This window comes from Leguminivora glycinivorella, chromosome 7, assembly GCF_023078275.1.
Source record: "Leguminivora glycinivorella isolate SPB_JAAS2020 chromosome 7, LegGlyc_1.1, whole genome shotgun sequence".
In the NCBI taxonomy this organism is placed as follows: Eukaryota; Metazoa; Arthropoda; class Insecta; order Lepidoptera; family Tortricidae; genus Leguminivora; species Leguminivora glycinivorella.
Genome location: NC_062977.1, coordinates 743,851 through 755,072, shown reverse-complemented (window position 1 = coordinate 755,072; position 11,222 = coordinate 743,851). Strand labels below are relative to the sequence as shown.

The following is an 11,222-nucleotide window of genomic DNA, read 5'->3' as shown; positions in this document are numbered from 1 at the left end:
TGTCACATTGCTGTCAGTGTCATAGTATTTAGTTCGCTCATTCATTCTCTTATTTCATTCGCATATCATTGTTTCTGTTTAGGTGCGTACCGCTGGATTGTGCATATTTTAATTGTATAACGTGCTCATTTCATGTTCATATTCCATTTTTTCTAATTATTTAAGGTCATCATTAGCGAGAAAGCAATGTCCAACATATCAAAGAGGAGGCGGGAAGGGTCGCGGTCCAAGATCAAGGTAAGAAAATGAGGTCACATCGTGGCCGATTCATGCTCCTTGTATGTACTTATCAAAATCGCACAGGCAACGTGTTTTCTATCATTGACCTCTGTTTGATTAATATAGTAAACAGTTTCTGATCACTGCAAAAAGGTCTGGGTGGCTTACAAGACAGTGGTACAGCGTCTACGTGACGTGGGTTGCTGGCTGGTATGAAATAATTGAAACGTGTTAAATTGATTTCATTATCGCTGCCGGTAAACGAGTCGTAACTTCCATGACGCGTGACGCCTTAACTACAAAGCTGTTAATGATTTGATAAACACAATTGCATGACTTTTTTTCTCTATTTCCAAACATATTATTGACATAATCTTGTGTGTAATAAGAAGTTGATGTATACAGAGTATGGGAGACCACAAAGAGTTTCTGAACCGCATCACAAAAACTCTCTACTATGGTGAACTGCCCTCGCTACCGTGTCTGAGTCTCCCCGTCACTGGTATGTTGGTCAAAACATTTATAATTTAACTAATACAATTAAATTATCATTGATAGAGCTTGGTTAGTAGGTGGCTTGTTTGAAAATAGGTTAAAAGGTGTTTACTAACATTAACATTTCCATTTTTAACATAAAGTTGTACCCGGATTCTCTAAGGAAGTTCTGGCCTCTTCCAGTTCTTCTATTTTGCTTGATCTTGGGCCTCCCATAACCAGTTTGGCCTTGCTATTTTTGTTATGTCGTCAGCCCGGCCTTTTTCTATTCCTTTTAACTACTGATGTCATACATAAGAGGATAGTTTATTTTGTGCAAGTTCTACAACATTTTTACTGAAGGTATTTTGTTTTTGCATTTCCACTTTAGGAGAAAGTCAGCCAGCTTTTGGCTTTTGCGCTCCTTGCTTCTCTCAGTGTGATGACTTGAGCATGCTAAAAATAATAAGCCAATTGACTATGTATTTGTATAAACTGAAATAAATGTCATATACAAAGAAAAAATGACCAAGGCCTCCAAGTGTCCTATGCTGGATTCGAACCAGCGTACTCCGTTGGTTTGAATCCAGCATCGGACAAGTGTCCGATGCTGGGAGGCCTTGAATCATCGGACACTTGGAGGCCTTTTTCTTTGTATATGACATTTATTTCAGTTTATAGTTAAATAATAGTGGTGTGTCTACTAAAAACACAAATTAAAATATTTCCTATGAAATAATTTAATTTGGTCTTAGTATGTATTTGTAAATTGCAAACACTCAGAACTGCCTGTTTGTTAACCGGAGTGAAGGAGTTTAAGGAAAATGTAAGTTCCTTTATTACTTTGTTTAATAAAACATTGTTTGCAGAGGTTTCACCTGCAATAAAAATAAGATGAAAACATCCTTATTTTGAACTTGAAACATAAGGACCCCTTCTTGATGTGAAGCCACATTTTAGTTTTCTTATCATTTACAAATACAGGATACAAAAATGTTTAGTTCTTCTAATAGGAGAATGGATAATCCATACTAATATTATAAATGGGAAAGTGTGTGTCTGTTTGTTTGTCCATCCTTCATGGCAAAACAGAGCGACGAATTGACATGATTTTTTAAGTGGAGATGGTTTAAGGGATGGAGAGTGACATCGGCTACTTTCTGACGCGAGCGAAGCCGCAGGCAAAAGCTCGTACTTAATATAATTAAATACTTCAGTATGTTATTAAAAACAATAGTGTTGCAGGTGTTATTTTAATAACACACTTCCAATAAGTACTGCCAATAGGTAATGGCAATAGGTGCTGTTATCTCCTTGTTATAAGGTTGGGAATGGTATATAATTACATATAAATCATTGTTGTATTGAAATGAGGTTGTGTACTATCAATGTTTACCACATGTGTTCATACCATTGTAATATTGATATAATGTAGAACACAATGAACATTTGATTATGAAAAGTTAACCTTTGTAGTCCCTCCTTAAAATGAGCTATAGTCCCATGCAGAAAAAAATACGAAACTTGTCATGTGTATAGATTTATAAGAAAATATAGAAGTGAAAACACGCAAAGGTGTTAATGTTTCCCCTACTAATGGCGGAAGGGCTTTTTATATCCCTAATTTTCATGAAAACCGTGAAAGCTGCAATGATGATGTCTAGGAGACCTATATTCTCTATTGAATTCTCATGAAATAGATCAATTAGCTACCGTATATCTTGTCTATCATTGGAGAATACTTGCTCTAGCCTAGAACTGTGCTGCGACCAGGATAATTAGCAAGTTTGATATATTTTGCAGAGGTATCCTGCGCGCTGTGGTCCGCTGCCCAGCAGGGTCGCTCGCTGCGGCGTCTGCACGTGAACGAGACCGCTCGGTTCGCGTACTACGCTGGCGTCTCGCCGTGCGCGCTTGTATTAGCTCTGGTGTACTTGGAGCGGCTGCGACACCGCAACCCTGAGTACGTCGCGGCCGCAGCGCCGTCTGACCTCTTCCTCGCGTCGCCCGCGTGCCGCTTGCACGTGTAGTCTTATGACGTTAGAAACTGTGTGCGCTTGCACTGGGTCTGGTGTACTTTTTCATGTCGCTGGTAAGTGTCCTGTGGTCTTTGTGTCGCCTGCATGCGTGGTCTATGACGCTTGTATCTTCGTGGGCGCTTGTGCCAGCTCCGTTGTACCAGGTGCTTGGAGAATGGAGAGGTTATTTGCGATACTATGAGCTAGCGTATAAATAGGTATTTAATTTGACATCTAACTGGAAACCATTTGTAAGTAAACATTTATTCAGTTCGTTTGTTAACAGTAGACAAGGTATGTAACATTCTAAACATTTTAGAAACATCCTAAACACATTGTTGCCATTACGAGATATAAACATTTTGCAACAAAACAATTCTCGGAATAGTTTCCAAATAACCGATTCTGAGTTTACATACATACATAGTTACATACAATCACGCCTGTATTCTATAAAGGGGTAGACAGAGCACACGAAACTACTCTTTAGTGCCACTCTTGGCAATTAAGGAGTCGAAAGAGAACGAAATTGTGACATTGCAGTGACAGGTTGCCAGCCTCTCGTCTACGCCACAATTTAATCCATATCCCACAGTCGACTTCTACGACACCTACGGGAAGAAAGGGGAGGTGGAATTCTTAACCTGTCAACACACGGACAATTCTCAGTTCAATAGCTTTTTATTTCCTTCATGTCTGCCTAAAAATGTCCTATAAGATTTATTTATTTATTTGTGCATGTTACAGATGGTTGGAAACAAATTCCTTCAAGACGACGGTGTGGACGCGGAAACTCGAGTGTCTGAGTGGGCGGCCGCGGCCGGGATCGAACCCGCGGACCTCAAGCGGCTCGAGATAGACTTCCTGGATGCTATTGTAAGTAACCTCCACATTACATACGAGACACTTTTTACACTAACTTAAGATATTGACATCATCCTCCTTGCGTTACCCCGGCATTCGCCACGGCTCATGAGAGCCTGGAGTCCTCTTTTACAAGTAATCCCAGGATTTGGCGTAGCCACTAGTTTTACGAAAGCGAAAGCGACGAGATAGACTACCAGTCCTTATGTCATTAATCTAGAAGAAGACGTATCATCTATCTCGCGGCGACATACTCTCGCGGTCATCATGTGCTAGGCCTACTGACCTTCCAACCTGAAGGGTAAATAGGCCTTATTGGAAGTAGCCCGGTTTCCTCACGATGTTTTCTTTCACCGAAAATCGACTGGCAAATTGACCAATAGGTCCCACCGGAAGGCACGCATGGATTCAGACTGATGATGATGCAGCGTTAATGGGACAACCTGATAAGTATTATTTATTATAACGTAAATACATAATTAATTTAGTCCTATAACTATAAAAAGCTCTAAATTATCAAAAATATTGGTCTGTTATGGGGACTTTAAAAAATTGCCAGTGATTGACCTTAGTCGCACCCGATGGAAAGTGACGACAACGCCGACGTTGTAGCTCACTGGTTCAGTAATAGAATAGACTATTCACTCTCTTGACTTGAATACACCCATATTGTATTCGGCCGGGAATATTACAATTTTTAAGTTATATTTAAATGGGTTTTACCTTCAGCTATTATAAACGTGCATATGTATTACATGAATACATGATATATTGCAGGAATGGAACGTATACGTAAACGACGAGAGCTTCGAATCGGGGCTGTCCTGGCTGGAGAGCCAAGTGGCGCTCAAGCAGGCGAAGGAACGAGGGTTCTTCACATACAGCGACTTGGCGGCCGCCGGCGGAGGTAAATACAAACATCATTGAATGCTTATTTAGACCTACCAATGCAAAATGAAAATATTATCTTACTCGTAATGTCATTTTTTCTAAACATGTTCTCATCACATTTAAAGTTTTAAGACGATGTTGCTTCGGCCGTTCGGTCGTCTAGGCTAATAGACATGTTCATTCACAAGAGCCATGACAATAAAAAATGATAGTGTGTGGATTCCCTTCGCGCGGCAGAAGTGAAACGTGTAATGTGTTTTTTTTTTTAAATTCGAATTAGAAACACTGAGAATTAAACGTTTAGCGCTGTCAGTTGGAAGTCGCATTAGAAGTTTTAGTTCTATAAATCGTCAACTTAGGTCAAACATTTTGGGTTTTTTTGTCATCTTTGAGTTAAGTTATTATTGTGTCTCAACTGACGGTTCTCGTTTCAGACGCCGGCGCAGCAGTAGCGGGTCGCCTGGCCGCCGCCGTCGCCCTGGCGTACGTGGCCGCGCTCGGCGCCCTCGTCGCCTCCGCGCTGCTCGTCTCCTACACCCTGCCGCTGCTGCACCTCACGCACACCGCCCTGCTGGCCGCTACACAGCCGCCCTGCGCACGCACACACGCGCACCCGCCGAGCCCGCCGCACGAGCCGACCTTCAACACTACCGTCGAGTTCTCCGCCCCGCCGCGCTGCTGCACGGATTGGCTCAACTACCACGCCACTCTCGACTCCCCACCCGCATACCCGATGGACTACCGGCCCTGGTTCGACATCGAGACTGACTTCACCTGGTACCGCAGCTCCCTAGTAGATCCCCTTCAGAGATGGCTCGAGAGACTCGACGAGTACGCCGATGAGTATATCTTTAAGTCTAAGCCCGAGCCGCGGTGCGTGCGCCAGTGGCTGAATCTTAGCAGATTAGGTGGCCTAGCCGTCGTGTCGGACCGGTAATGTAGTACTTAAAACTCGGTTATGAGAAACTCTACTCTTTTTGGTTTGCCAATACGTCCTTTCGAATGAGCCATCGACAAAAATATCACTTACATGTACCTTACTCATGTCAATACTTGATATTGAGACCTTCATAATTTAAGGCGTTTTTAGCATCCAATCGGGGAACCACGTGTTTCTACATATAACTGGGAAAAATAATAAATCGCTCACGCTTGTCTTTTCTTTGCATTATTTATAAGTAATCGCTCAATAGGATTTGATTGTTGAACAAAGCAATAATTGTTTCTTGTTTAATTTTGTTTGTACGTGAGCCTCCTTTTACGTTTGACGTGGAGCCATTGTAAAAACACTTGTTGGGTCGACCTCAGCCTGTTTAATTTTGGTGCCCTGTTACATACATATTGTATGGATTCTTTAAATGGTTGACACTGAAAGTCTATGAGAATATTACAAAATATATGACAACTCATGTGAATTGATCTAGCACGGATTTGATAGAAGTAGGTATTTTGTACAGAATGTATTAGCTGCCCCTTCCTAATAATTTGGACTGTCGCCATCACTTATATCGGAGCGGTCAAGGTGCTCACAAATATTTGAACACGCCTCTATTGTCAAGATTGTTAAGGCGTGTTCACGTTCAGATATTTTTGCGATTCGACAACACTAGTCTGCCGAGTGTTACCAAACATGCAAAATTCATCATAGGTACCTACTCCTTGCGATCATTTACAAAATAAATAGGTACCTACAGTACCTAATTTATAACTGCAAACAAGTGCGGATCCAGCTTCGTGCCGGGGGGGGGGGAGGTCATGACTCCCATGTCCCCCTGGATCCGCGCATGACTGCAAAGTGATCTTAAAACTGTCCATTGCATTAGTTACCAAATTTCACCAAATTGTATGGAATATTTTGTAAGAGTTTTGAGATAGTTCGTGATTGTAGATAATCTTGACAAATTGTAAATAACGTAATATTTTTGTATGTCGTCATTGGTGGTGTTACTGCAAACTAAAAAATAAACTACTTCTGCATTATACGCTGTTTCCTTTATTATCTACTATCAAGCAAATAACAAATAAATGAGTCTATGACAAAAGTCCTAGCAGGCGAAGTATTTTTAAAGATCAACTTTATTCCGTACTAGCTTTCGCGGCTTCGCTCGCGTTAACTTCGAAAATTGTGGAATGCTCCATACCTACATATTTCCACCCCCGATTTTAGAATAGAATAGAATAGAAACACTTTATTGACAAACTGTGTACAAAAGATAACAGGTATGTAATATATGTATATGTATACATATAGGGAAATATGTAGGGAAGTGGGGGGGTTAGAAAGAGACAAAAAATAGCCTATGCCACTCTCCATCCCCTTCAACTATCGCCACTTAAAAAATCACGTCAATTTTTTGCTCCGTTTTGCCGTGAAAGACTGACAAACATATAGTATAGATGTGTTGAGGTAGAAAATTAAATTTACATGTACTTACAATAAATAAAACAAGTATTACATGGCTTCATTATGTATTTGAAGCAATCCACGATTTACTTGCGTACACCGAGTGTTTTAATTGTACATTCGAGTGCAGTTACATCTAGACAGTTACACGGTCAAAAATATCTGAATAATACGCCCTTATGCTCATAGAATAAAGACGTTCAGATAATTCTGTTCGCGTCTGTGTAGATGTAACTGAGCGCGACTATACAGTCAAGGTACCTATTTAATATCGACAATTGGACACGGAATTTTGGATTGCATTTTATCCGCATCTATATTTTTGATGACTGTGCCAATGTTTATAATGTTTCATAATCATAATATCGTTTATTGCGTGGTAAAAAGTTGTTACATTACGAGTATAAAGAACCTCATGGACCCCAGTGGGTGTTGCAAACAAGTTCCAAGACTTATGAAAACTCGGTCGGAACATACAACAATTTACTTATACATATAATAAAATAAAATGAATACGGAGTTCATTGGTATTTACAACGTTTACATAGAATTTATATACCTACTAAACTACGCGCGATATAAAACTGCTTGCTTCACGTCGCAATATTTAATATCTATACATACAAAAATACTATACAAGAAAAAAAGTGTTTGAATTTATTATTTTAGTATACCTACATACACTTACATAAGTAGCATAAATCAGTTTAGAAAAAAAAATATTACATAATTCTGTATTTTTAAAATATTTTACCGTGCACAAGAGCAAATTATAGATCTACATTTTAGGCTATTATTTCAAAATAATATATGTAACATGTCTAAATTTTAATTAATATAAATAAAAATAATATGTAGGTATAATAATATAGATGGTTGAAGGTTTAAGTATTGGAGTCATTATAGCCCTATTTACAAGTAGGTATAATTTTAGTTCATAATCTTGCGTGCAATATTTCATACAATGCTAAGTACCTACACAATGTAATAAATTAGTCGACCGACCAAGTTCCACATGTACCTATACCTAATGAAAATCGCACGCAAGCTCTTGATACTTACGTATGAATAGGGTTTATGTACAGTCAACCAATTGGAACCCTAAGCCTATCCTAAGCCACTCTACAACCATGTCAAAATGACAAGCAGTAAGAGATTTCTTACAACCTGATTTATAACGTCATTGTGACATAGTTCTTCAGTGGCCTAGGGTTCCAATTGGTTGACTGTACCTATATTAGAATGTCATGTCACCATTGCTAACTACCTCTAGATGTAAACTGTATATCTTTCACGATTTTACACATATTTTTAAATAGGTATGTAAAATTACAATGTGAATAACTTTATGCTCATGTTACAAAATCTACACAACTTACTACGAAAGAACATCAATAATTAAGAGTAGGTAATAACACGAATAACAAAGCCCTGTGGTTGCTAGCGATCTAACGAATTCCTAATAAAATTTTGGTGTTAACTCTATTTTAACATTACGTTTTTAGTTTATAACATATAATTATTAACATATAACAGGTCTTCTAAATATGTTATAAGCGCTCATCGTAACTTATGAACGCATGTAGCTCCAGGATTTCTCATACGCAAGTTGCCGATTTTTTTAAAATTCTTATGACATTTTAGTACTCATCATACCTAATGTTAAAATATTGAATGCTTTACCAAATAAGTACTAGTGACACAGTTAAGTCCTCGGATTACGTCACGGTTATCTGAAACACTCTTAAACAGCCGGTGGACATCAGACTGCAATAAGGTAAAGACTTATAAGTGCGCGCGATTGAACCATAATGAGTAGGTACATACTTAACAACAAAACTTTAGGTGTCCATTCATCAATGGATCTTTGACCCTCCTCCCTCCCTCCCCCAGATAGATTTAGCGCTGAGTCAATTATATGGTGAAGTAAATGTATTTCTCTATGCGCAACGCGCTCTATCCCAGTAGGTACGCTATTATTGTCTAAACAAAGTGATGGAAGACGTCGTGGTATATTGTCAACGCCAAGAGTGGTAATGGTAACACAAGCCAGGGCCCCGTAGCCGAATGGCATTTCTCCGACGCCAAACGAAAGCGATACGCCGCTGGCTCTGTCGCGCCAATACGCAAGCGCGATAGAGATAGATATCTACTAGCGCTTCGTTTCGTGAGCGTTTCGTGAGCGATTGTGCCATTCGGCTAGCCACCCTGGACGGCCGCAGAAAAATCTACAGCAAACCAATGAGCGGCGGCCCTGGTCCCTCGCGGCCAATGAAGGACTGCTACAGCAAGCGCGGATCCAGCTTCGTACCATATTTTTAAAATGTCGCTAGTTTGCTATGCCACTTTATCGTTTTCCCGAAACTCTATAACCAGAAGAACGGTTGCCAACTTTATCATTTGACAACCAATTTGTTAACCACCTTTTCATAAATCCGATGCTACGTGACATCGAAATGTCATTTTCCCTAATATCATTTTATAAAAACTCAATAACCAGAAGAACGGTTGCCAATCTTATCATTTGACAACTATTTCGTTAACCACCTTTTCTTAAATTCGATGCTACGCGACATCGAAATGTCATTTTTCTTAATATAATTTTATAGAAACATTACAAAAAAAATAGGTTATGTTAGAAATGCGACCCCCCCGGAAACAAACTTGCTAAGAAAAGTGGGTTAGGTTAGGTTAGAACTGCGACCATACAGAAACAAACTAGTGCTAGAGAAGTGGGTTAGGTTAGGTTAGAACTGCGATCCTCACAAAAACAAACATTAGTAAGAAAAGTGGGTTAGGTTAGGTTAGAACTGCGACCATTCAGACACAAACTTGTACTAGAAAAGTGGGTTAGGTTAGGTTAGAACTGCGACCATTCAGACACAAACTTGTACTAGAAAAGTGGGTTAGGTTAGGTTAGAACTGCAACCATACAGAAACAAACTTGTGCTAGAAAAGTGGGTTAGTTTAGGTTAGAACTGCGACCATAGAGAAGCAAACATTTGCTAAAAAAAGTGGGTTAGGTTAGGTTAGAACTGCGACCCTCACGGAAACAAACATTTGCAAAAAAAGTGGGTTAGGTTAGGTTAGAACTGCGACCTTACAGAAACAAAATTGTGCTAGAAAAGTGGGTTAGGTTAGGTTAGAACTGCGACCCTCACAGAAACAAACATTTGTAAGAAAGTGGGTTAGGTTAGGTTAGAACTGCGACCCTACAGAAATAAACCTTTGCCACAAACTCTCATGGCAAGGACTCATAGGTCAAGTAAGAACTGCGACCGTGAGGGTCGGGAACAAACTTTTGTTAGAAAATTAAGGATTTATTGAACTTTTGATATAGCGGCTTAATAATATTTCGAATTATAAAACTATACGCCATACAAAATTGCTGTCAAATGATACTTAGGAATTTTAATAAGTGTTTCAATTCGAATTTCGAACTTTTGATATAGCGGTTAAATAATCGTATTTCGGAATAAAAACTTTACGCGACAAAAAGTAGTTGTCAAATGATTCTTAGGAATTTTAATAAGTGTTTATTCGAATCATAAGCGAAACAAAATTACAGCGAAATAAGAATCGGGAAAATAATAATAGGGGAAAAGTACTTTCGGGCAAACAAAACGTAGGCCAATTAATAAAATGGGAAGCGTTTTCGGGCTACTAATAATCGACATTTGTAGCGAGACAAAATAACATCACGCGCGAGCGCGCGGATCCGAATACTTTCTCGCTCGCACATCACTACCTGTCACGATCAGCGGACCGATCTACCCGAGCGGGCGTGAAGAACTCCGAGCGGCGCGGGGAGCGCGGGCGGCGAGGAAACCGTAATAAAAGGCGCCGCGCGGCCGCCGATCAGTCATTCACTCGTTAGCGGTGAAGCTTGAGAGACGGCCTATGCTATGCCTCAAGCCTAACCAACAAATGAGCACGGGTCGAGACCGTCTACACGGACCGCCCATAAGTTCATATTCGGTTAGCCGTGAGTGGACAGAGCAAGGGGATGAGAATGCCGATGCGTACCGCCCCCGATCTTAAGTTGCGCCCAAGTGGGGCCCATGAATGACAACTACCCTCAATGTCAAAGAAGAAGTTGCACCTACCCTACAATATATTCTGGAATAGAAATAAGGATGCAAGCAACGTATCACGTGCAAAGGAAGTTGTTTAGTTATCAATGCTGTTGAACACTACTGGACCAGCTTCACTCCAGGGGGAGGGTTCTCACAAACCCTCACAAGCAGAGCAGTACAGTGTTTCGTCAACTCCATGGAACTGGAGTATAAACCGATCTACACACGTTTTGATACTCTCTCGTCTGCATACGTACCAGAGGGAGAGACAACACA

At 40.1% G+C, this 11,222-nt stretch overlaps 1 protein-coding gene across 1 annotated transcript; it reads left to right on the top strand.

The window, feature by feature from the left end:
• The first annotated feature begins 88 nt into the window (after positions 1 to 88).
• Positions 89 to 6,446, top strand: LOC125227990 (protein CNPPD1). Its single transcript, XM_048132426.1, has 6 exons — positions 89 to 237; positions 625 to 721; positions 2,497 to 2,717; positions 3,459 to 3,587; positions 4,353 to 4,482; positions 4,901 to 6,446. The coding sequence occupies exons 1-6, from the start codon at positions 187 to 189 to the stop codon at positions 5,401 to 5,403; spliced, it is 1,131 nt and encodes a 376-aa protein (XP_047988383.1). The 5' UTR covers positions 89 to 186; the 3' UTR covers positions 5,404 to 6,446.
• The last annotated feature ends 4,776 nt before the right edge of the window (positions 6,447 to 11,222 follow it).